Source organism: Pelodiscus sinensis, chromosome 1 (genome assembly GCF_052426305.1).
Source record: "Pelodiscus sinensis isolate ZL-2025 chromosome 1, ASM5242630v1, whole genome shotgun sequence".
Lineage (NCBI taxonomy): Eukaryota > Metazoa > Chordata > Testudines > Trionychidae > Pelodiscus > Pelodiscus sinensis.
In genome coordinates this window covers 111,816,803-111,843,939 of record NC_143052.1, presented here as the reverse complement: position 1 = coordinate 111,843,939, position 27,137 = coordinate 111,816,803, and the positions used below count along the sequence as shown (strand labels likewise).

The 27,137-nt window shown below is 45.5% G+C and overlaps 1 protein-coding gene across 2 annotated transcripts; it reads left to right on the top strand.

Annotated features, from left to right (window-relative positions):
- Positions 1-1,732: 1,732 nt before the first annotated feature.
- On the top strand, positions 1,733-21,112 carry HDHD5 (haloacid dehalogenase like hydrolase domain containing 5). 2 transcript variants are annotated; one of them, XM_075896735.2, is made up of 8 exons: positions 1,733-1,877; positions 7,285-7,488; positions 8,349-8,461; positions 9,989-10,082; positions 12,260-12,293; positions 12,526-12,700; positions 13,537-13,725; positions 14,458-21,112. In XM_075896735.2, exons 1-8 carry the CDS (start codon positions 1,866-1,868, stop codon positions 14,822-14,824), a joined length of 1,188 nt encoding a protein of 395 aa, XP_075752850.1. In that variant the 5' UTR covers positions 1,733-1,865; the 3' UTR covers positions 14,825-21,112. The 2 variants fall into 2 exon arrangements, with proteins under 2 accessions (XP_075752850.1, XP_075752848.1); XM_075896733.2 differs by lacking the exon at positions 1,733-1,877 and adding an exon at positions 5,199-5,621.
- The last annotated feature ends 6,025 nt before the right edge of the window (positions 21,113-27,137 follow it).

The window sequence follows — 27,137 nt, the reverse complement described above, 5'->3', positions numbered from 1 at the left end:
ACCCAGGCGGCGGGACCGCGGTGCGTCTCGGTCCGCCGCCCGTGTCTTCCTGATCTGCTAGGGTGGGGGGGGTGCAGCTAGTACGCCCCCCCCCCCAGCAGACTAGGCTTTTCTCCGGACGCCTGTGGCAGAGCAGCTGGGGTGCTGCCGGTTGGTCCCGCAGCGCCGCTCTGGGCGCTACTGGTCCAACCCAGCAGCACCCCAGCTGCTCTGGTCCTGATTCAGCCGCTGCTGGTCAGTTTCAGCACGCCTGGGGCAGAGCAGATGGTCTGCTGGGTTGGTCCAGTAGTTCCGAGGAGCGGCGCTACTGGAGCAACCCAGCAGCACCCCAGCTGCTCTGCCCCAGGCGTCCTGATTTAGCCGCTGCTGAAACTGACCAGCGCTGACTACAGGAAGCCCGAGGCAGAGTTGCTCTGCCCCGGGCTTCCTGGAATCAGCTGCTGATCAGTTTCAGCAGCAGCTGACTTGGGGACGCTTGGGGTTCTTAAGTTGATTCTGTATGTAAGTCAGAACTGGCGGTCAGTTTCAGCAGCCGCTGAATCTGGACGCCAGTTCCGACTTACATACAGATTCAACTTAAGAAAAGACCTACAGTCCCTATCTTGTACGTAACCCGGGGACTGCCTGTAAGATGTAATGTAGATTGTGATGTAATGTTAAGCGTGTCCAGTATTTTTGTTGAAACCATTTGGCAACCCTAGGTGACAGGGGCAACTGAGGTCCTATGTCTTGTATTCTGGGCCTGCATTAAAGGGGGACCATCTTTGCTGAATGGAAATAAGGGAAAACCACATGAAAAAAGTAACAATACTTTATTTTAAGGGACATTTTAGCAAAACATCATTTCCCTTAACGTATCATGTATTTTCTCTCAAGTGTACATTTCTACTGCCCTCAAGTATACAATGCAACTAAGAAGCATTATAAACGTGAAACTGAAGCGTATCAGTTTCAATGTTTTAATACTTGTTGGCTGTGCCTAGACTGGCCAGTTTTTCCGGAAAATCAGCCGCTTTTCCGGAAAAACTTGCCAGCTGTCTACACTGGCCCCTTGAATTTCTGCAAAAGCACTGACTTCCTACTGTAAGAAATCAGTGCTTCTTGCGGAAATACTATTCTGCTCCTGTTCAGGCAAAAGTCCCTTTTGCGCAAAGCTTTTGCACAAAAGGGCCAGTGTAGACAGCTCAGATTTGTTTTCTGCAAAAAAGCCCTGATCGCAAAAATGGCGATCGAGGCTTTCTTGCGCAAAACTGCGTCTAGATTGGCACGGACGCTTTTCTGCAAAAAGTGCTTTTGCGGAAAAGCGTCCGTGCCAATCTAGACGCTCTGTTCCGAAAATGCTTTTAACGGAAAACTTTTCTGTTAAAAACATTTGCGGAAAATCATGCCAGTCTAGATGCAGCCCTTAAGATAAAGGACAGGAGATCACCATAAGGGACAAATCAATGAAATAAGGGACTGTCCCTTAAAATAAGGTACAAGTGGTCATCCTCCCACTGATGTCACAAATCATGCAAATATAAACATCAAGAGGAGGAAAATAAAATAGCTTCTTTTGAAATGGCTGAAATTAAGAATTGAGCCCTTGGATTGTAAGCCACAATCTCAAAAATGGCACTGAGTAAATTCTAACTCCAGGTGTTTAGGGCTAGCCTTAGAACACAGCCCCACCCTTAACCATGGCACCTGAACTCACAATGCTATTGAGATGTGGCCCAATCAGCAACCACCACTCAGCCTGCCTCAGTACATGAACAAACCCTCCTCAAGGGGGTTATTGTATCAGTTTCTCACAGCTAGGGAAAGATCAGGTCTCTGAGCGGACCCTTATAAGCCATGTGAACAAGCAACAAGCAAGTCCTGCAATGCCTAATCAGGTAATCTTTCTTTCACTTTGTGTTTTCAGGGGTTACAGCTGCAATACTGATAAGAGGTTCAGTTATCCCTTCTAATAATGAGAAGTGGGTCTAAGCCCTCACCCCTTCTGGCTGGTCACTAATTTCTGGTAGTACCCACTCCCCTGGACATTACAATACCTGAGATGCATTTTAATATATTTTCTTTTCTATTCAACTTGCCCATAGCTGCTCAGCTTGCAATATGCTCATCTAGCTATCTAGCACTGTGAAGAGAAAGATGCCCTATTGGTAGGAACTTAAGACATAAGAACCAGCACATAGGAGGAGGAAAACAGACTTTAAACCTGGGGCTGATGCTAGGTCAACAAAGCATGATGGTGAAAGGACCTATAGATGGGTATTACTGTGCCTGTTTCTGCTACCAGACATTCACTTGGGAGGCAGACCACATATAGCTCCCCCCCCCCCAAAAAAAAAAACGGGGGCCAAACAGCTGGTTGCTTTGTCTGTTTAAAGCTAGCCCTGGGGAAAGAAAACTGAGTGTAAACAGTGGTGCTGAGGGTGAAGAAGGTAAAATACCACCAGGGTACTCATCCCAGAGTGGTTACGATACCACCAGGGTACTGATCTCAGTGTGGTTCTGGGTGAAGCAGGAAGAGAAATGTCTGGTACTCCAGTGTCCTTATTGCTTCCACCACACTGCTGAAGTAGTGGTGATGGGGTGTTGTGGAATGGGAGCTGGAGTTTGGCAGCTGCACTGTGTGGGGGAGGATTAAGGCCCATTTGTCACCCACCGAAAACAAGAACCCTTTCATTGGAGTTAGGATAAAGCAACTCCCTTGTGAGGGGGAATTGATCCAGAAGGGGTTTAGTGCAGGGATGAGAGAATCAAAATATGGCAGTTGTCTGGCTCTGGAACTATCACAATTCAGAAGCCAATGGCTGGTGTCTGTACCGAGGGGCAGATGTTACTGATGTGTGGTATCTGGCAGCCATCTGTAGTAGATTATTGTGAATGGCAAACATCTGACTGCTGGGAAACTGCTATATGGTAGTTTTTAAAAATAAAATTTCAGCCGGTTGGATAATCTTAGTAATAAAACTAGGTACAGACAGTCTCCTTTCCACCTCTTATAGGAACATTTACTATAACTACTTGGAGGACAAACATCAGTTGTGGAGCATGTCCCGATGCAGTAATTTTGCTGTGAGCAATGAATGCTTCCTGTCATCCCAACCCTGACTGCACAAAAGGCTGATCTCTGAATTGGTCATATGGAGTAGGGTATAGACACATCTGCCCCTGGAACGCAGTTCCAGCATCCACTTTTCTGTGCTGACACCACCATATTCGCTCCAGCATTTAGAAACTTCAAGTGTTACCAAATACGAGCCACTTTCAGTGACATAACTTTCTTCCCAGGTATCCGCTAGAATATTTGTACCCAAATAAATGTCTTTCACAAAATAGCAGATATTAATATTGGGTTTTTTTGGGGGGAAGGGTTGGGGGGAACAGCCCTCTCAATCCAGGGTTACTGAACCTGTAACTTTAATGGGCCGTATGTCTCCAACAGGAAACTTAAAGATTCTGAGACTGTGTTCTTGGTTGTCCTGAAAAACACGATGAAAATCTTCCATTTCTCTCTGTTTCATTTAGATTATTTACTTTTGTATAATGTACACCTCTCTGGCTGCTTTTGGGGGTTAGTGAGGGCAGCGAGCAGTGAGTGCAGCCCCATAGTATTTTATAATCTAGGAAACTATATCCCCAGACTAAAAGAGGCCCAGAGTGCTTATATTCTCCTACCCTTCTGGAATGGTGGCCTTTTTGGTAAGGTCACATAGATCAATTAAACATTCAATATGTGCTAGAGACTTGCAGTGGGGGATGAACTTAGTTGACAGGTGGGCATTTTCTGTCTTGCTGGTATTTACTGAGTGCCAACAGTATGCTAATTTCTCTGTAATCTTCAATTTCTAATACCTTATTAATGCCTCAGTAGTTGTATTCTTGTGGTACAAAGTGACACCTGCTGGCCAGTTAAAATAACATTGTGTTTGAATTCCTGGCACGAAATGAAAGGCAGGGTGATCTCTGCAGGTGGTGGGAGACATCTGGTGTAGGGTATCTTAGACCCATTGTGTGTTACCCTTAGAATAGGGGTATACAATGGGTCCCAAAACAAGCAGACTACGTCTAGACTGGCATGATTTTCGCAAATGCTTTTAATGGAAAAGTTTTTCCGTTAAAAGTATTTGCGGAAAAGTGTCTAGATTGGCACGGATGCTCTGCGCAAAAAAGCCCCAATGGCTTTTGCAGAAAAACAATACCACGTTGTCTACACTGGCCCTCTTGTGCAAAAGCATTTGCGCAAGAGGGCTTTTGCCCGAACGGGAGCAGCATAGTATTTCCGCAAGAACACTGACAATCTTACATGAGATCGTCAGTGTTCTTGTGGAAATTCAAGCGGCCAGTGTAGACAGCTGGCAAGTTTTTTCCGCAAAAGCACCTGCTTTTGCGGAAAAACTTGCCAGTCTAGATGCAGCCGCAGTGTTCTCATCCTGCTTTTTCCCCCTGGATGTACCAGGATCTGCAAATCAACCTTATACTAATTTTTTTTTAAATGATTTTGAAAATAATCAGCCTGGACTCCATCTACTTGCTGTCCTTTGCCATGGGCATAGTGAAAACATTCACTAGTTGAGGGTGGCACATTTTGCCCCTGTAGACTGAGTTTATTGCACATATCAGTAGTTTACTTGCATTTTTTCCCAAAAGCCCCTTATGTGCCTCTCTCCCATCATTCCCTGCCACCCCCACTTCTTGCCACAAATGGCATCCCTCTGGTCAGGAAAGCTGGCAACCCTACTTCTTTCCCATGCCTCAGACTCTGTGCCTCTTCCTCTGCCACTGGCCAGGGCCTTTGCTCCCAGTTCCTGCTGCCCACCCTCTCCTCATACTGGGCTTTCCCTTCTCCCCACCATCTGTGGCTGTGCACCCCCCCCATGGCCAGGCTCTCAGGGATAACCCCCCACATTCTAAGGAAGGATGTGACTGTCTGACCCCTCACGGTTACACGTGGGACTGAAACAACCCTATTGTAACTGTCTTAATTCTTGCTGCTTGTTGCTATCTCGGCCCCCAATGATGTCCAGGCTGCCCAATCGCCCAGGTCAGGCCCGGGGGCCGGGCGGAACAGCTTTGTGACGCAATGAGGCTTTGGGGGAGACGTCATCTCGCCGCACAGTGACGTAAGAGGCTTAGTCGGGGCAAGGAGCGTAGCAAGCAGGGCGCAGGCGCGAGAGGCGGCGGGCGGGCCGGGGAGGAGCCGGCGCGCGGCGCTCTGTATCAATCGCGTCTCCTTCACGTCGGCTCTCGTCGGAGCCAGCTGCAAACTACAGTATCCATCGTGCTCCGGGACGCAAAACCCCATTTCCCGCCAGCGCAGAGCGAACGCTTTGCATTCTGGGAGATGTAGTTCATGTCGGCCACCGGGCGGCCGGAGGCGGAAAGACACAGCTGCCGGTTACCATGATGCATTGCGGCTCTGCGGAGCATGCTGGGAGCTGTAGTTCTCCCCACCCAGGCCCGAGAGAGAGCGCGACTGACTTCCTTATGGGGCCAGCTGACCGGCGGCAGGGCGGGGGCGGCCGGGGATGGCTCTGGGCAGCCTGCGCAGCGCGGGAAGAGCCGCCCTCAGGCGATGGCGGCTCGCGGGCCACAGGGGCCTGGGCGGGGGCGCCCCCGGGGTGACTCAGGTGAGAGCCACGTTGGCCTGGGCTCTGCAGCGGGTCTCGTGTGGGGCTGTGGGCTGGTGCCCGGCTCAGCAGGCCTGGCCCAGGCGGGAGCTTGGGGGGGGGGTCAGCGTGTGGGGGAGGGATGGGGGTTGTGGGGGCGGGGCTGTGTGGGGGGGGGGGCGGGGCGGGGCTGTGTGTGTGGGGGGCGGGGCGGTGTGTGTGCCTGGTGGTAGCTGCGGGGCAGTGGGGACTCCTGAGCTGACTTCATGACCTTGCCATGCGCCTCCCATCAAGGTGGCTGGGCCTCTGCTTCTCTGGCTGTCCCAGGAGCCGGAAACCTGGGGAAACCAGCCCCCCCCCCCCCTCCAGCCGGTGCAAGTCTGTGAATTGCTCTGTAAATAGTGGCACAGCGTGTCCTACGAAGCTCCAGATAAGTTAATGGGTAGCCATAGGCCAGGAGAGCTTTCTCGCCTGGTTTTCCTCTGACTAAATAGACCCTAAACGATTGTCCATTAGAACTAGGAACAGCAGCCCTGCAAACCAGCTTGGCTCCTTTGCTCAGCCTCCCTCCCTTACTGGCACAAGCCATGGCAAACCAAATTTGAACAGGAGCACTAGAATTTGCTCGCCCACATTAAGGAGTGCACAGATGTTAATGGAGAACACTTCAAAAATGCCTCTGTGCTCCACTGTGGTTGCTGGGCTGTTCTAATGTAACCTGGTGGCTGCTTCTATGCATCTCCTAGTGCATTGTGAATTGAGCACTAAGTAGCGGGCAAAAGCTGGTGCCACTGTCCCTGCATGTGTTCTTACACCCTAACAGCTGTGACTTGTCCATAGAACTGGGCTGACAGTAACTGTTATTTCACTCAAAGGTGAGAATATAAAAGCAAATAAATGACCCAGGGGTAGAACTTCCTGTTGGACTAGAGGATGCCCCAATAGCATGTTGTGAAGGATGGCTCTGGGCAAAATCCTCTGGAAAAGGGTCAGCCAGACTCCTGGGTTGTCAGCTAGATGTTAAGTATAGCAGCTTGTATCCTGAAGGAGCTTTTGATGTGGGACTGGCAAGTATAATGTTGTCATGTGCCTGGACCATATTGTTGTCTTTCCAGGGGCATTTTCTCCTTGAACTCTGTTACAGAGATTCTTAACACGGTACAGTCCAAATCTGTTTGCATCATGCTACCACTGTAATAAGCAAAATCCAGCGATGGAATCTAGTCACTTAGCTCCTACTTGGGAGATAAGGACTTGGTGGTATTTGGGTTCAGACATGTCTGTTAATGATACATGCTATTCTGTTATGAAGGCTTCTCATCCACAGATCTTAAAGTGCTCACAAAGGTAAGTATCAAAAACAGCTGAGGTCAGATGTCCTGGCTTACACAGAAGATCAGTGAAAGGAATGAAACCAGGACTCCTGACATCCAGAAACTGGACTGCACTGCCACCATTTAATTAAACATGTTGGAAGTTTATTTTTAAGGAGTGGAAAGAATGGTAGAGTGTTCTGGCATGTGGTGAGACTAGATGAATATTGTTGTACGGGATAGGTTGGAAATAATACTCCTTAGCCTCCCCACTTCTTTGTTAGCAGCTGGTCATTTTAAAAAGAACCTTTGTTCTTCCCCTCTGTTTTTTCCCCAGTGTTGTAGTAATGGCTATAAATCTTATGTTGCAGACTCCTCCGACCTTTGGGTTCCTTTTTGACATTGATGGAGTGCTTGTTCGGGGGCGCAATGTAATTCCTGCTGCCCAGGAGGCCTTCCGGAAACTAGTAGACTCTAATGGACAGCTCCGGGTGCCAGTAGTCTTTGTGACAAATGCTGGGAATTGCTTACAGCAGGTCAAGGCCCAGGAATTGTCTGATGCTCTGGGACTGGAGGTAATAAGAGAATCCATCTCTTCTATTCTGGGGTATTGGGTGGAGGCCCTGGCTGTTACATGTGCAGGAGACTCTTCATTTGGACAGTAGAAATCCCATGTTCCCTTCCATCAGTGTCCAGTGAAGATCAGTGGGAATCCATTGGCATCAGTCATTCATTTTTATGTAACCAAAGAATAAGCTGTCTTCTCAGTTAGAAATTACAAGCATTTAAACAGCAAGACAGCCAGTGAGAAGTCCTGGGGAGATGGGTTCTTGTGCAGTGTATAACTGGTCACTTGAAATTGATCATATACACTACCAACTACGCCAGCAGCTTGGGACAATGCACTTACTGGCTGTCAAAAGGTTTTGTGTCCCAGTTTCCCTTCCCTGAACTGGCCAGCTACTAATCCCTAACTGACAGTATGATATTGGAGAAAGATGATTGTGTTATACGGCTGCAAGACTAGTCCAAATGGCTATGTATCCGCACTGTCCATACAATTAGAACAGGGGTGGGGAACCTCAGGTCTGGGGGTGAAATCGGCTCCCAAGGCTCAGGGCCCCACCCAGACATGGGGAGCCTGTGCTGGCACTCCAGCCCCTCCACTATCCTACTGCAGGGCTGGAACACACATCATCTACTTGGCTGGGCCCCTCTAGGCTCTGGTGTGAGGGGAATGTGGGGAGTGCCTTCTTCTCAGTCAGGGGCCATGTCAGTGAGGATTTTTTTGCTTCTCACTTGGGTTTGGCCCCTGACTGACTTTTCTGTGGCTCAGTGCCCACTCCTCACAAATGAGAAGAGGGAAGGAGGCAACAGCTGAGTGGTGTGTGGGGAATGTCCATCTTGCTGACCCTGTGACCTTTTCTTCCTGCAGGTATCTCCAGAACAAGTGATCCTCTCCCACAGTCCCCTGCGTCTCTTCCGTCAGTTCCATGGGAAATGTGTGCTGGTGTCTGGGCAAGGACCGGTAGAGGAGAATGCTAGGAAGTATCCTTTTGTTGTTCTTACGTTATGGACCCTGCTTGTCCCTTCACAGCTGTGCTGTACCGGCTGTGCCAGGGAAGCAGTGGTATCTAGATATGTATAGGGAGGCTTGTATGGCCAACCTGTGGCGGTGTGGGAAAAGACCTTCCCATTACTTGGCGCAGCTTGTAGGGAGACGACCCTTTGAAACACTTGTGGCTTGGGACTGTTGGGCTACGTCTACATTGGCCCCTTTTCCGGAAGGGGCATGTTAATTTCAGAGATCGTAATAGGGAAATCCGCGGGGGATTTAAATATCCCCCGTGGCATTTAAATAAAAATGTCCGCCGCTTTTTTCCGGCTTTTCTAAAATCCGGAAAAAAGCGGCGGACATTTTTATTTAAATGCCGCGGGGGATATTTAAATCCCCCGCGGATTTCCCTATTACGATCTCTGAAATTAACATGCCCCTTCCGGAAAAGGGGCCAATGTAGACGTAGCCCTTGCTGTCTTCTGGATGCAGGCTTGTGGCCAGTTTGCTTTGCTGCTTGTACTGACTGGGTTGGTTTATGGCCCGTGCTTCATGCTTCCATTTTACTGTGATTACAGGCAACAGCCTTGCACCAGTCTTTTATAATGCAATCTATGCCAGGCAGTGGTGCAATCTTTCTGTACATGGTTTTGCTAGTGCATGCCTCTGCTAATCGGGTCCAGGTTTCCCCACTGCTGCTGACATGTCTGGTCTAACTCCCTGTGCTGCTCCCAATCATTTAGCAAAGCTTTTGTGTATCTGTTCTGTTCCAACTGGCAGCTTAAACCTGTATTTTTAAGATGTCCTAGAATGTCCCTATGTAACTGGTTTCAGGTCTTAAAACTTATGAATTGATTCCATTTCTGTTGTCACTCTCATTATCAGAGACTGAGGGATACACTTCTTTCATAGATCCCAAAAGCTGAAGGGACCATTGAGATTTTCTAGGCCTGACTGTATAACACAACTATAGAACTTCCCCAAATACTACTTCTTGCATACTTTTTAGTAGAAGATCCCATCATTCTAAACTATCCATGATGTAGAATCCACCATGTGTTCTCTTGCATACAGTTATCAACAGACTTTCTTTTTAATCTTTAGACCTACTAGGTCAGACTGGGCTGATGTAGGCACATGCAATTCCACTGAAGTCAATGAATTTGCATCCACCTACCAGGTCTGAAACTGCAGCCTTCCTCTAATGTCTCAGTCACTGTGCTCTGGAGACTTCAGAAGTTGTCGTGAATGGATTTGATCTCAATTGTCATTTCTGGTGTTGTGGGATGGTCTTTGAGTAGTGGCCTGAGTCAGTATTGGCCTGCACTACTAGGTAGGGGAAGGAAATGACCCAACTTTTATAGGATAATGGGATTTCTAACTTGGGGTGAGTTGTTTGAAATGGGTGATTTAAGAGCAGAAATCCTACTGAAAGTAACGAAGAATTGGGTTCCTAAATCCATTAGGTGCTCTTGTAAATCAGCTCATAATCTATTTCCTTCCTTGACAATCTGAAATAGTGTGGGATTCCAGAATGTGGTTACCATACAGGATGTGAGGAAGGCATTTCCCCTGCTGGACATGGTTGATCAAAGCCGTAGACCAAAGGATCTGGTAAATATCAACCTGCCTGGGTAACTTGGTATGATAGCATTTGCATGATATGGACTGTGAGATGACAGGCATAAAGAGGACTGGTTACTAAAGTGATTCCTGCAATGACCTTTGCTCAAAGAGGCTAGAGCTGCAGTAGCTTTGACACATGACATTCAGCCCAGGATTTCTTTACTGTTCCCTAATGTGTACAACCAAGACCTTCCTCTTCTCCCCCTACCCCCTCCAAGAATGAGTATCAATTCTCCCCCACCTCAGAGGTGTGTGGCCAATTTAAGACTTCTTGACCATAAGAACGGCCGTACTGGGTCAGACTAAAGGTCCTTCTAGCCCAGTATCCTGTCTGCCAACAGTGACCAACACCAGGTGCCCCAGAGAGGGTGGATCGAAGACCATGATCAAGCAATTTGTCTCCTGCCATCCCTCTCCAGCCTCTGACAAACAGAGGCCAAGGACACCATTTTATCCCCTGGCTAATAGCCTTTTATGGACCTAATTTCATGGAGGTTATCTAGCTTCTCTTTAAACTCTATTATAGTCCTAGCCTTCACAGCCTCCTCTGGCAAGGAGTTCCACAGGTTGACTACATGCTGTGTGAAGAAGAACTTTCTTTTTATTAGTTTTAAACCAGCTCCCCATTAATTTCATTAGGTGTCCTCTAGTTCTTCTATTTAGGGAACTAATAAATAACTTTTCTTTATCAGCCCTCTCCATACCACTCATGATTTTATAAACCTCTATCCTATACCCCCTCAGTCTCCTCTTTTCTAAACTGAAAAGTCCCGGTCGCTTTAACCTCTCCTCATATGGGACCCGTTCCAAACTCCTAATCATTTTAGTTGCCGTTTTCTGAACCCTTTCCAAGGCCAAAATATCTTTTTTGAGGTGAGGAGACCACATCTGTACACAGTATTCAAGATGTGGGCGTACCATAGTTTTATACAGGGGCAGTAAGATATTCTGGATCTTATTTTCTATCCCTTTCCTAATAATTCCTAGTATCCTATTTGCCTTTTGACCGCCGCTGCACACTGTGTGGAAGTTTTCAGAGAACTGTCCACGATAACTCCAAAATCTCCTGATTTGTCGTAGCCAAATTAGCCCCCATCATACTGTACATATAGTTGGGGTTATTTTTCCCAATGTGCATTACTTTACACTTATCCACATTACATTTCATTTGCCATTTTGTTGCCCAATCACTCAGTTTGGTGAGATCTTCTTGGAGTCCCTCTCAGTCTGCTTCTGTCTTGACTATCCTAAACAGTTTGGTATCATCTGCAAACTTTACTACCTAACTGCTTACCCCTTTCTCCAGATCATTTATGAATAAGTTGTACAGGATTGGTCCCAGGACTGACCCTTGGGGGACACCACTAGTTACCCCTTTTCATTTGAAAATTTATAATTTATTCCTACCCTTTGTTTCCTGTCTTTTAACCAGTTTGCAATCCAAGAAAGGACCTTCCCTCTTATCCCATGGCCATGTAATTTACACAAGAGCCTTTGGTGAGGGACCTTGTCAAAGGCTTTCTGAAAATCCAAGTATACTATATCTACTGGATCCCCCTTGTCCGCATGTTTGTTAACCCCTTCAAAGAACTCTAATAGATTAGTAAGACAGGATTTCCCTTTACAGAAACCATGTTGACTTTTGTCCAACAAATTATGTTCTTCTACATGCTTCACAATTTTATTCTTTACTATTGTTTCGACTAATTTGCCCAGTACTGAAGTTAGACTTACCGGTCTGTAATTGCCAGGATCGCCTCTAGAGCCCTTTTAAAATATTGGTGTCACGTTGGCTACCTTCCAGTCATTAGGTACGGAAGCTGATTTAAAGGATAGGTTACAAACCACAGATAATAGCTCAGCAATTTCCCATTTGAGTTCTTTTAGAACCCTTGGATGAATGCCATCTGGTCCCAGAGATTTGTTAACATTAAGTTTTTCTATTTGTTCCAAAACCTCCTCTGACACTTCAATCCGGGACAGTTCCTCAAGGGGCTGACTTCCAGAAAGTACTGAAAAATCTGACCACTTGGAAACTCATGTTTAGAAATCTAACATTAGTCACTCCTCAAGTTCTTGGCTCTCATCTTTTATTTACACACTGTCAATACCAAATATGCCTAGTTCTGTATTACTTACCCAGCCTTGCTTCTTTTTTCTGGCAGCCTCCTCTGACCACTGACTTCCCTACCATAGAAGGTAAGTGCTATGCTTTGTTTGTGTGCACATTATCCTGCTTGCTGTTCAGCCAAGCCAGCTGGATAACAACTTAGTGACAGAACACCTGATGGAATGACTTTCAGCAGCTGTAGTACACACTGCTTATCTGCCACCTTCCAAAAGAAGGTGGGCTGCATGCGTGTTTTGTTTTAAATGTGTTGACTAGCTGGCTGTTCTGAACTTTCATGTAAACATTTCTTTAATGTTGCAGGGGTGATTCTGTTTGGGGAGCCAGTCCGGTGGGAGACAAATCTGCAGCTGATTATTGATGTCCTCTTGAGCAATGGGAACCCTGGGGCAGAGCTGGCAGCAGTGCCCTATCCCCATATACCTATCCTTGCTTGTAACATGGATCTTCTGTGGATGGCAGAAGCAAAGAGGCCAAGGTGAAACATGTTTTAGGTCACTTTCTCTGTTTGGCACTACTTGGAGACATCCTCGAAGTTACATTGGGAACTTGGGCCAATATTTTCAAAATCTTTTCTTTGGGTGCCTAAGTCTGTGTAGATATGCTGGTTCTGTTTAAAACCAACATCTTCCTACTTAGCAAGGATGGCTTTCTGCAGCCAGGATTGATTGAATTCAGTTCTGAAGTTGAACTCCTCTTGGGTAGTTGAGGCATCAGAAAAATGTGGACTGTTTACTTAAGTGCAAAATGCCTCTTCCTTTTTGCATAAACTGGGCCACCTGGTAGAATTCAGTTTTCACCTTGCCAAAAGATCACTCTTGGGTGAAGCCCAGACACTTGACCCGAAGTGGGGGGAAATGGTGTGGATTTTTTTTTTTTTTTTTTAAAAAGGCAGAACTTGGCCCAGTTTGCAACTTGGATACGTATTGTAGCTGCTAGTGGCCAGGCCAAGCCATACATCTGACGATATACTTTATTCCAGTGTTTAGTAGTTAGTAAGATGTATTCTCCATTGTTTATGAGAACAGACATGTCTTGAACACTGAAGGGCTTCTGTATTACCATGGGTGGATTCACAGCATATTTAATAGCCAAATTCAAACAAGGATGCATCAGAGGTGTTACGTTGAGTGGTTAAGGAAAGGGCAAAATAGGGATTTCTGTTCTTCTGTCCTCAAGTTGTTTGCAGGTAGGTAGATGTGGATCAGGATAATTTTCCTCTCTGGGACATGAACATAACTGTGTAAGATGAATAATGGTTTCTGTGCAAATGTCAAAGGGTCAGGGGCATTGATGATCCTCTTTTTGGAGCAGATTTGGCCATGGCACCTTTCTTGTCTGCTTGGAGAACATCTACAAAAAAATGACTGGCAGGGAGCTGAAATATGAGGCCCTAATTGGGAAACCCAGCATTGTTACTTACCAGTATGCTGAGTATCTGATAAAACAGCAAATGGAAAGACGAGGGTGGCCATCTCCCATCTTCAGACTCTATGCTGTTGGGTAAGAGACATCTTTGTGTGTTTGTGGTAGTATGTAGTGTCTTTTTTTTTTTTTTGGGGGGGGGGGGTTGTTTTCCTCCTCCTCCTCCTCCTTCCCCTATCCCTTGCTTAGGGCCCTCCATCCCTGGTCTTTTTGTAGCAGAGTTTGAGGAGTTGCCTCTTTAAACTCCTAAGGCATTCCTGGAGCTTCCTCTTCTAAATGCTGATCTGAACTGCATTAGGACAATGGTCACTAAACTGCAGCTCCATGAAACTGACTGGAATAAGTCAGCCTGCTTGAATGAGTGCATCTCAATCATATCCTATAGCTTAACTCTAGAATTCAAATCAGTGTAATTATGTTTTACAGCCACTTCAGACGAGGTCCATCAAACATTCTGTGGGGGTGGGGGAGAGAATAAGAAGGAATATCTTCCTCATAACTAGCATTGTGCAATTGGCTGGACCCAGTATGGGGGCTCAGGGCTGTTACTATGTTCCTCTCAAGCAGCTGCTATTGGCCACTGCTAGAGATGGATAGGGAGGGAAAGAGAGGAGAGCTTTCTAATCCAGATCTGACCTGCCTAAGCCTATGTAAGTACTTTATTATAGTTCATTCCATACCTTCCCTTCCTCTGCCTCCTGCTCACTTTTTTTTTTTTTTTTTGTTAAATGCTGGACTAATTCCAGTCTGCCTTGGCTCAAACTAAACTTGTGAAGTAACTAGTTTCCCTCATCTGATGTCCATGCACAGGGACAATCCAATGTCTGACATCTATGGAGCAAACTCCTACAACAGCTATCTCAAAGCTGCATGTCAGGCCCGGAGTGAGGGAGTGGCGAATTCACAGAGTGAGGACCATTTACAGCTGAGGAAGGATTGGAATGTCTCCCTGGAGAGTTGCAAGTCAATTCTGGTCTGCACTGGGGTCTACAATCATCACAGAGCGATGCCTGCTGACCCACACGAAAGTGTGATAGAGACCGTGTTCCATGGGCACCGGGACTTTAACTTTGACCCTAGCCTAGTGGAGGCCTCTTATGTGGTGCGGGATGTGAATGAAGCTGTGGAGCTTGTCTTTGAGAAGGAGAGTTGGACCGAAGAGTGGCAAAATGTGTAGTAATCTGGGTTCAGTGGGGGAGGGGAGACCTGGGATTTTCTGGGTTCAGTGGGGGAGGGGAGACCTGGGATTTTCTGGGTTCAGTGGGGGAGGGGAGACCTGGGATTTTCTAACATAACTTGTACCACCAAAGGGGTGAGGTGAGGGGAATGTTCCTACTGCATTGTGGAGCCTGATGCCAACAGTCCCTTGTCTAAATATCAGTTGGTCAAGCTATTGCTTACAAGGTTTTAATAATAATCTAGTCTATTTGCACACTGCTGTTGCTCTTGTGAAGCCAACTGTATGGGGACTAGGGTGAGATGGATAATCATCATCACCCCCAACAGCCTGTGGCTGGAGCTCAGCTACCCAGAGTCTTTTTCCTTTCAAAGCTCCTTAGTGTTTGCAAGACTCATCCTTATTACGCCCCAGGCAGGAAGTCTTCTCCCCTTCTCCTCTTCCCCCCTCTGCCCGGAAAGGAGCTGCCCTAGACCAATTATATCCTACACAAGCCTTAAAATAAGATGTAAGTGGAGCCTGTGCTCTCTGTCCAGGGTGAAATTACCCCCTTCTTTAGAGCACAGCTGGCAGAGATACTGCTAGTAATTCCTTTGTGGGGGAGTTCAGCTTGCATATCAGGTCTTGATATTGCTCCTGTAATCTCACTGGCCTTGGGATGGAGCAGAAATGCTGTTTCATATGACTCTAGCACCATGAGCTGGAGTGGCTGAGCTCACAGGTAAGCCTAGGCAGCCATCCCAACTGCTCCTTTTGGCAAAAGTGGAATGAAAGGTTTCCTTGGTTTGCCAGCAGTCCCTCCACCTTCCTCACGTGAAGAACCAACAGCATGGCCCTGAAGCTGCCTAGGAATTCATCTGGGATTATAAATTATTAGAGTATGGAAACTGAGCTTTTACAGCAGCAGTAGGTTCTGAAAGGAGGGGGGGGGTGTATGTGTGTGGGCCTTGGCACCACCCATAAAAGTGATGTGCCCCCATGGAGGGATCCCTGGGATTTAGGGACAGTACTTCCAGCCTGCCCTCTATTGCTGACTGCTGTGATAGGTCACCCCTGTGATTTAGTCTCTTATGCTGCTAAATTGCCCTTTGCAGGAGGAGCCATAAAACAATCACATCCGCCAAGGGCTTCTTAGACATTCCTAGTTTTGTTCGCTGTGCTTCACAAATGCAGAAGTTTTTCCTAGCTGTAGCTGCAGCCTCAGGGATGCCCCTCAATTAAAATGTTTCTCTCTTCCCAAATTGCAATGGAGTGCTTGCCAAAGCAGTCACTTCTCCTCCTAGGCTGGCTAACAGCTTAATGTGCTGCAGCAGCAGTGCCAGTCCCTGCCTTAACTTTCCTTCCCTGCAATATGTGCACTTTAATTGCTTCTATTTCCTTAGCCCACACTATTGGTGGAGAGTTTTAGGCCCCTCTCTCTCTCCATTAAAAATCCTTTAGGAATTTAGCTGTGAAAATTTCTCAAGATGAAACTCATCATGAAAGGTGTCTACTCAGGCATAGCTTCATTTTAATCCTCGGTATAAGATGCATGTGATCCACCCCAGCAGCACCACAAAGGCTTCTTTCTATCAAGTAGAAATGCATGAGTGATTTGTCACTGGGGTTTTTCTTTGTGCTTCTGCACGGCTGTTGCTACTGCTGGAGTTACTGACTTGCAATGCTAAATGAGATCAGAATTGAGACCCACGATCTTTTGCAAACCATACCATTTTTAAGCAGCTGCTCATGCAGAGCATATGCTGTGATCTGTTCATAAGTCTATTTTGTTTTCAATTAAAATTGGAGTTCAGGTTTTGATTTCCTACCAACACCTTATTTTTCAGAGCTGCTTTTTCACAACACTAAATTAACTATTAGGTTTGTACAGGGAACTAGGTGCCTTCCCTTACACTTGAAACACTAATGAAAGGGGCAATAGTGGCTGAAGTGAGCTGTGTATTCCAATAGATGTTGGCAAAGAGGGGTGCAAACATGTCTTATGTCCCTGCTTAGTTACTGTGCTATTTTGAGGTGCAATACAGGGCAGTGAGGGGATGATCACCAATTGCCCAGTAACTTGGGATGGCTTATAATAATTCCTCTAATCTTTATCATCCCTATGCAGATTTGTTTTTCCATCTAACTGCACCTAAAATTTATTCTGCATGGAGGCATGTGAGACTATGCACCACCTATAGAAACAAAAAAACATAGCTGTGGGAACTCTGCTAATCAGCTTGGCAGCATCTGAATTTCTCCTGGGCAGCTGCACACAATGCTTTGCTGCTGTAGCTTTCCAAGTGGCCTCCTGTCAAACATCTAAGTTCCATGCAAGTCTCACCCCAAGTACTTGTGTCTAGCTACAGCTCTTGTCCAGTAGCTTGCTGCTAACACTCTCTATATATGATTGTTTCCACCAGCCTTCGTTACTGCTTGCAGGGTGATCCTAACACACTCTGGCTATGTCTACATTGGCAGCTTCTTGTGCAAGAACAGGTGTTCTTGTGCAAAAACTTGCCTGCTGTCTACACTGCACGTGCGTTCTTGTGCAAGTAAATTTACAGTACAGCGTTGTAGAACAGGGCTTCTTCCACAAGAGTTATTCCTCTCCCCATGAGGAATAAGCCCTCTTCCACAAGAGGGCAGTGTAGACAGACAACATGAATTTATTGCGCAAAAAGCCCCTATGGTTAAAATGGCCATCAGAGCTTTCTTGCGCAAGAGAGTGTCCACACTGCCATGTGTAGCAAAAGCACATGCCAGTGTAGACGCTCTCTTGTGAAGACTTTTTGCGCAAGAACTCTTCCACAAAACAGTTCTTGCGCAAGAAGCTGCCAGTGTAGATGTAGCCTCCTAGTCCTGGATTGTGTCCCAAAAGATATGTTCTATTGCCCTTTAAAGTGATCAACCTAGTCTGCTACTTTAAGTTACCCAAACAATTCACAGTGCTGGATTAGTTTAAAGAATAAAACAAGTTATTTATTGACAAGATTAAGTACAAGTAATGAGGTATTAAAGTTTGAAATGGTTACAAGAAAAATAAATATAAAATGCTTTCTGGTCTTCATCTTGAACTTACTCAAGTTTGCTAAATCCCTTACCAAATACTTTCAGTATGCTGCTGATCAAAATCAGATCAGGCTTTGCTCTCCTAGGCCAGTGGCTCTTTTTGTCTTAAATGAAAAGAGTTGGATATGTGGGATATGAAAAGTTGGATATATGCAAAAATCAGACCTAAAGCACTTTATAATGGCCTACCTATATTAGGGATGTGAACGTGTACCCATACACAATTAAGCAATGAACTTGGGCTTATCAATTAATCTTAATGGTTATACAGAGGCCTCGCCTGATCAGCAGTGAGGATGGGGGGAGCTGGCTGATTGTCTCCCCATCATTTCCTCCCACAGAGTACTGGCTCCTGCCTGTCCCCTCATCCCGCTGGCGTGTGAACGCTGTAAACTTCAGTGGTTACATGTTTACAGAAATAAATGCATTTCAATGTCCCTACTCTGTGTCAAACATTTTTGTCTGCTTTTGTTGGCCCACCTTACAGGACTTGTCAGGGTTTTGGTGGGGGGAGTTTCCGACAAACTAGACTAAGAGCAGACTATTAACTTTTAGGAGGATAGGGCTTCACACTTCAAAACCAAAACAGCTTTAACATAGTATTTCCTAATGCAATCATTCTAAACTCACAATAAGGTCATGTTTTACAGCTGATCTAAAATACATATCAAAGAAATAAAATACCTACTTTCTTAATGGGCATAACCAGAGCTCGACAAATCCATGTATCTACTTGCCCGTAGCCAGTAGATTTCAGCCCATTGCCCCGTTCACCGGTGGCACGTGCATGCGCAGTGCAGCTCTTGTGCAGGCGTGGTGCGGGGCTGGTGAGTGGATTTCACCACGATTTGTCGTGCCCTGGGCATAACAGTCTGTGGGCACAGGTGCCCAAAATTGCAATAGTGTACAGCTGGGAAACAGCGCTTAGCGGTTTACAGTCTAATTGTATGTCTCAGATGTGTGACAGCAAGTTCTTAAACATACTTAGACTGTACAGCTATCCACAAAACATACATAATCACACAGCCAGGGCGCCTCTGCTATGTGCCCACCCCTGCTCCACCTTGTTCCCACTCCAGGCCATCCCCTGCCTCTTCCAGGCACTACTCAGCTCCCATTCCCCCACGACTTCTGGGTAGTGCCAGCCGAGCAGGGTTAGTGGTGCTATCCCTGACCTTGTGACACCCAGGTTCCACTTCCCCCTGAAGCATGGGTGGGTCTGGGCTGACTGCCCCAAAACATCTAATGGACAGGATGGCTCTACATCCAGCTTTATTAGCCTGTAAGTACATAGGTATCCATTTGCTACAGTGCCCTTATTTCACTGATTCTGCCCTTGAACTGGTCCTCCAGCTCTGTCAAAAGAGCATTAATATTGCTGCTGCTGTTCTGTTGCTTATATCGTAGCAATTTAACGCTTTCTTCCTTCCCGCTTCTAGCCACTCTGAGGCTTTCGTCGCATACACACATCAGTAAATTTTCACTCAGAAGACATACTAAAGCCTATCAATTAATCTTAATGGTTACACACAGCCCCTCCCAGCCCCAGCTGTATCAGAGGTGAGGGTTGGGGGGGGGATGCAGGAGGTGGTGCTCAGAGGGAGGCAGCGGGAGTTTGGTGGAAATGCCTCCTGCTTCCCGCCAGTAAAACCTTGGCAAGCCCTGTAAGATGGGCCAACTAAAGCAGACAAAAATGGCTGACACAGATTTGGGATACTGATTTTTTGTAAACGTGTAATCCCTGAAATTTACAGCATTTACACATGGGGAGGAGGGGTAGGCAGGAGCCAGTGCGTGTAAGGAGCCAGTGCGCTGTGGGTGTGACTGGGGGAGGAGGGCAGTCAGCTCTGCGAGCTTAAAAGCTGGTTCTCCATGAGCACCAGTGCCTGCCTCCCCCTACCCTTACCTCTGATACAGACAGTCAACTAGTGACTCGACTAGGCATTTCTCCCCCCAGTACTGTCTCCGTGGAAGGGGGAAAGAGTGCAGTGGGAAAAAAGGCCCGAGCGGGAACAGAAGCCGTCCCTGCACTCCCCGGTTTCCACTGTGACCGCTTCAGCCTTTGAAATGTACAAGAGCTGAATGTTCAAAGGCTGACCTGGGGACTGCTTAAGTCCTTGCTGGCTCCGTGCTCCCTCTGGTGCACCCGTTTCCCCCTCTATCAGAGGCAGCAAGGAGCAGGAGGGGGAGCTGGTGCTGAGACAGCCAGCTTAAAAGCCAGTTCTCCACCCCCAACACTGTCTCTGGGATGCTGCCTGGTTTCCCTCCACCCCCCCACTTGTCCACTATGAACAGAGGCTGCTCTGGCACCAGCCCCTGTTTGCGATGGACAGGGCTGTCCATAGCACACAAGGACTGCTGGACTCAACACGAGCTGGGATCCAGCAGTCCTGGCTCGTGCTGATCGCTGTGCTGCTGCATTTTAAATGTAGTAAGAGACTGGCGGCTTACTACATTTAAAATGCACAGCTGCAACACAAGTGGTAACTGGAGCTGATATAAGCCAGGATTGCTCAGTCCCGGCTCAGGCTGGCTCCTGGCGCTACCCCTGCTGCAGCTCTGTAAAGCACTAATCATTTGTATCAACTACACGACAATGTGGATTGACTATACGATTAGCCTGATAACTGCATTTCAACATCCTTAGTTCAGACTGGTTATTTCTTTAATCCTTATCAGCCAGTCAGCTTCAAGCCCTCTGTCAATCAGTGGCAGATTTAGAGTTAAAGGGGGTTCTGTGCTCAGCTTCATTCCTCCCCTGCCCCCGGGACCCAGCCAAACAAAGAACTTTCACTCCTCCTGCCCCTCCCATTTTTCATTCTTTTTTCTTTGTTCTCTTCCTATAGTATAAGAAATAAATGAAAATAAAGTGAGGTACCTTGATTGTTTTTGTAAGCTAACTTTTTTTTTCCCCATAGACCACTTGAAAATTTCTGAGGGTCTTAGTGGACCATTTAATGATCATGCCAAATATTGTTTGTACCATGAACTAACTATTGTAAAGTGCTTTGGATATGAGCGCTTTATTAAAAAAACACTGTAATAACCTTTTGTCAGTTTACCTGAATGGAGTTCTCGGAGCAGAGTTAAGAACTTCTGCTCTAGATGAAAGCTTTTATTTGCATTAAGCTAATGTGAACAATGTGTAACAATAAAATGTATAGCTACTGATGAATGGAAAAAAAAATTAACTACCTCTGAAGAAATGTATTCAATTAAAAAAAATTTATTCAGCTAGCTTTCTTTCAACACTTTTTCTTCACTAAATCATCAAAGAAGTCATCATAAGTAATATTTTGTAAAGAGGCACTTTCAATTGTCACTATTGCTGAACTTGTCAAATGTTCCTGACATCATATTTCGCAAATAATTTTAACTCGTTTCAATACAGAAAAAGAACATTCCCAAGAAGTATTTGCAACTGGTATTGTTAAAAATATTTCCAGAATGGTTTCTACATTTGGAACGATTGCCTGCAAACTGTCATATACAAGTCTATACAAATCGACTGGTGAGCTCTAAGCACAGACCTCACCATTTTCAATAAAATGAATGAAATGTTTCACTGTATCTTCAAAAAAATGTGTGTTTATGTCCTCTCAGTAGAATTCATTTAATTTCTTACTTTAGTGGCTTTTAGCATCTTTATCCATGCTTCTGTCAAAAAACATGCAAAATAAATCAACAGTTTTCTTTAGAGATTCACCTCTACTCTGCAACTGCACTATTAGTTGCCTCAAATAACACTGCTGGTCTCAATGATGATCTCTTCCCATTTAAATTGATTTCATTATCTCTAGATTCATCGAAAAATAACTTCCTGGTTTTTTTTTATGATTCTCATCAGATACATCAGAGGAGTCTATAGTCATTTCAAACTTCCATGACAAAACTTGTAGTAGAGGCTAACAATTGTACAGCATTCAATACATTTGCATCAACTTTTTCCAGTGATTTGACGACAACATTAATACTTTGAAGTAAACGGTTCCACAAAATAGTAAAAACAGCAATATCATACTTACCAAACTTTTCTGCTAAGGATTTTCCTTCTGTTTTTGCACGTAGTTTTTTTTCAGAATTTGATGTGGCTGTGTCCAATAAGGTTCTCGTTATAACACCATACCTCATTTTCAAAGCCAAAACAGCATCTGTACGAGCATACCACCTGGTGTCACACATTCTTTTGACTGTCAAATGTTTTCCATTTGTCTGCTCCAAGCGTGACTGTAATATACTCCAGTGATATGTGGAAACTGAAAAAAAGCATAAGTGTTTTGAATGAAGTAAAAAAAAATGTGTAGCTCTCTTCCAAGATGTGATGGTAGCATTTCAGATTAAAGAATGGCTGGAACATAGTATGAATAAAGCAGAATACGCTGTTCAGTCTTGCCTGTAGACCTGAATATTTTCCTGCCATATTTGCGGCATTATCAAAGCTCTGCCCATGACAATTTTTGATGTCCAAATCTAAATTTGCAATGATTTCCAAAACTGTTTTCTCTAGACATTTTAGTGGACAAAACAAAGAAATAGCTCTACAACTTCACCCTTGCCTGTCACATATTTTAAAATTAATGTGAATCGGTCTACATGACTCACATCTGGTATTAAATCAACTATTATGCAATAAAATACAGGACTAAGTAGCACTTTAAAGACTAACAAGATGGTTTATTAGATGATGAGCTTTCGTGGGCCAGACCCACTTCCTCAGATCAAATAGTGGAAGAAAATTGTCACAACCATATATACCAAAGGATACAATTTAAAAAAAAAGTGAACACATATGAAAAGGACAAATCACATTTCAGAACAGAAGCGGGATGCGGGGGGAGGGGAGGAAGAAAGGAAGGTAAATGTCTGTGAGGTAATGATATTAGAGGTGGGGAAAGGTAAATGTCTGTGAGCTAATGGTATTAGAGGTGATAATTGGGGAAGCTATCTTTGTAATGGGTAAGACAGTTATTGTCTTTGTTGAGACCGACATGTAGAGTGTTGAATTTTAGCATGAATGACAGTTCAGAGGATTCCCTTTCAAGTGCAGATTTAAAAGGCTTTTGAAGCAGGATGCAGGTAATTAAGTCATTGAGACAGTGTCCTTTCTGGTTGAAATGGCAAGAAACTGTTTTTTCTTTGTGATCCTGTCTAATATCTGTTTTGTGGGCATTGCTCCTTTGGCGAAGTGCATTATGCAATAGTACTGGGCATCCTTTTCTTCATCAGTGAACTGGTTTCTGAGCTGCTCTGCCGTTATAGTAATGAATTCATTGTAGGTCTTCCCTGAGCCACAATACTGATGCTTTTTTAAATGTTCATTGCGAAAATTGTCAAATTCACTTAGGTATTCAAGGCAGATTAAACAATTACCTTTTCAATTTGACACTGATGACTCATCTTGTCCTCTCAGAGGTACTCCCAAAGAAGATAGCTGTTTCACCATGGAACAACACGTTTCAGCACTTTCCTCCAATAAGAACACTCCTCAAATTAAGCCAATATCACAGAATCAGGGAATAATTCACAAACCTAACAGTAGACTGCCTTGGTAGTTTCAGAAAAAACAAAACAAAACAATTTCTCATTTTTGTGGTTCCATTTTTCTTCAGAAAATGGGACTCCTGAAGACCTCTAAATTGCTTTGTCCTCCAACGTCATACTCTTTTCTCAAATTTTCCATATGACCTATGTTTTTCAGTTTATTTACTAAGAAATATCTTATCATAGCCAATGAAATAGTTTTTGGCCATAATGCAATGTCTTCATGGTAGGTTTCTTCCCTTACTTAGAAGTGGCAATGGAACTACAAAATATTGGTAATTTTGTCAGAGGCCACTTGTTCAACTTTTGAAGTCATCGTGGTAGCCCCACAACTTGACAAGTGATCAGATAATTGAGATGTTTCCTCACCCACACTTTTTGATGAATGTCCTCTACTCAATACTTCAAGATTTAAAATAAAATGATAAACTGGCTTTTTGCCTCACCTTCCTTATTTTTGACGGCCAGATTCATAGTGTCTCTTCATTATGGCTAACAGTCTGATGTTGATTTTTAGGCAGCTTAAAAATGTCTGAAAGAGCAGAGCTGTAGCTACAGGTGGGCCTGGGTGGACTGTGGTCTGGACCACCCCTTCTCTAGTTAGGTTTAACACCACTGGCACTGGAATGTTTTTAATAGTGGGATGTTGAAAGCCAGCCCATGTCTCTCCTAGATGCAGGTTCAGACCTGGGTGCAGGCCACAGGCACAGGAACTAAGGGTTCAGGCAGGTCTGCTGACAATAACCAGGCCCCTGGGCAAGGTGTGTGTGTGGGGGGGGAGTCCCAGAAAGGCGGGGACTTGGGTGAAAGGGGTAGAGCTGGGGGCCTAAGGCAGGAGCAGAGCTGCCATGGTGGAGCTGGAGAAGAAGCCTGACAGAGGAGATACGAAGATCTCCGTGGCTGCAGAGGACAGCTTCAGGTGCCCCAGTGGTCCTGTGCTGGTTGGTGCACAGAAGCAGGCAGAGACCCACATGTGCTCCACCTGCAGGTGTGTGTGTGGGGGGGCACAGTTCCATCAACTACCTGAGCACCCCGACACCAAGCTCTCCATCCCCCAGCTGCTCTCCCTCTTGCCAGCCACTCACCAGGTAACAGCCAACAGCCATGCAACATTACAGAGGCTGGAGGACACAGACAGAGGGGGCAGTGCAGCCACGCAACCAGCTTTCCTGCTGCAAAGTGCTGCTTTTTCCTGCTGGCTGTGCAGCTTGTGGGCTCTCCATCCCCTGGCTGTTCCCCCCACCATGACTGCTGTGGTCAGCCATGGGCAGCTGGCTAACCCTCTCCACCCTGTGACAGCTGCCACCAGACGGTGTCTGGTAGCATGAACATGGACTGGAAGGCTTCAGAGGAGCTGTGGGTAGCTGCACAGCTGGCAGCCAGAGAGAAGTGGCACTTTCCTGCTTCAAAGCTCTGCTTTTCTCTGGACAACTGTCCAGCTTCCCCATGCTCCTTCCAGCCCATGTTCACTGCCAGCTTGCCAGCTCTCCATATTTATCCAGTCCCTAGACTTGTCTGGTAAATACACTTCAATCATGATTTCAGCTTTACATATGTTACATCCTTTTCATTGTGCCCTTACTGACATGGAGTTATTAGTTTTCAAATAATACCTCACAAGGCATATATTGTACAAAGCTTATTACAGCCAGGCGTGACTACAGAGTTGCATTAGGTCACATTATATTTTAACAAAAGAAATAAAAGGCCAAAATTCAGTGAATCCTTGAATCCAAGTCCTATGAAAGCTTCAATCGGATGGCATTCCTTCCTTAGCCTCCCTGGCGCTACCTAGGCTTGTTCTTCCTATAGGCTCTCTGGGAACAGCCACAGTGGGTGTGAGAATAGAGGTTCAGCTCTGAGTTTGTTGGGTTGTATAGGTGTAAAGCAGACTGGCTAATACGTGTCATACCAAATGAACTGTCTCTTATACATGGCTCCTATAATGTGGAAACTTGCTACTTGTTGTATTCATAAATAAGAGCACACACACATTTTAAAACAGTCTGGAACATGATCATGGCATTTTGTTTTTTCATTAAAGACTGTCATTATTTCCGTTTAGATAATAAATTGCTACATATATGTAAGTACTGCCTGGTAAAATGACTGTAGCTATGAAATTATAGTACAGAATTAGCACCGTAGTGACAAATATTTTCAGTGTTTTAAATAAATAAATTGAAATACCTGTGTAGTTTATTTCTGGCCTGGTAAAACTGTTCTGCTCAAAGCTATAAGTTTCCACCCTGAGTAATTGAATTGATTAGATAACTGCAGTGTCAAATGCACATCACAGCCTCATTGACAGTCTTCCCCCATCCCACACTTGCTGCATTTTAAATGTAGTTTAATGTGATTTCTCTAATTTGAACTCAGTGAATTCAATGTAGCCTCTTTCATTTTTCCCTCCCCCGGCTCCCAATTTCTGACAGTGCTTGCAAGGCATAATTAGGGTTTTAGCACTTGATCTTTATTTTCAGCATATTTTGTCTCATTTCCCAGAAGTAACGCTCCTGATTTGTTTCCTCGTCAGTTCTGCAAAAACCAGTTTCCCCTTGCCAAAGCTAAGCCCTCCCACTAAAAAGGGGTGAGGGCGAGGGGGAGAGAAAATGGGGGGAAGGGCTTTTGGGGCCCTCTGCTTCCTACTTCACGAGTAATTGTCAATACTGAATATGGTAATTTTTAGGCAGCTGCAGTATCTATTTTATTAAAACCTGCTTATAGCTGTTGGTTTCAATTTGGTTTGGTATCAGTTTTAACCAGAAATCCTAGCAATAATTTGGAAGTTACTGAAAATGGAGGAAATAGGAGCGAAGGTGGTTTAATACTACCTCCATGTGCCACACGAAGGATTTGTGACATACTGGATCACCAGGGAAACAGCTCATTGTATTTCACTCTGAAGTGCTCAAGGATTTGACGACAGATATATTTTGCTTTTTGTAATTCAGAATGGCGTTTCTTTTTGCCCCAAGTGCAAGAAAGGGATTTGTCCTCTAGGAGGGGAATTTCTCTATGTACCCAGTTCCCTTGGTGAACTGAGTGACTAAAAGGTCTGAGTCCTTGATTCAATTCATTTCACCCTGATATGTGCCCATCTTAAGTTTCCCTCCTGGCCCCACTTAAGCAGGACTCCAACCACACAGGAAGAACTGAGCCCAGAGGTTCATGGCCATTTGCCTCAGTCCTTCCATGGGCAACTGCGGGCAAGGATGAGGTTGCCTCTAATCCAGGATACATCTAACTACTTGTTATCCTTTTAACCTGCAATAATTTAACCAGACATACAGTTGATTTTCTGTTAGACCAAAACTTTCTTTGGGGATTAAAGAACGCTTTGCAGTGTTAGTGGTGTGAGGAAATGGCCTGAGTAAGGACTAGTGCAGCAGTCTCTAGAGTGCAATAAACTTCAACAACAGTGTCCAGAGTTCTTCTCCTGGACCCGAACGTGCTGCCCTGGCATTGCCCCAGGATGAGTTTGGGCTCTATGTGGCAGACCCCATTCGCCACCTTCACTTTTGGCCTCCTGTTGGGCACGTCCAACTCTGACTCCGCACTGAATGCCTCCTGACACATGCTATCAAAAGGGGTCTATTGCCTCCTCTCTCCCTACACCAGTGCACATGGCCCTCTGTGCTGGAGACTCACCCCACTACTATCACTCCAATGCCGCAGCTGCTGGGGCTGCTGCACTCTCTCTGCCTCTTCGTTGCTGCAC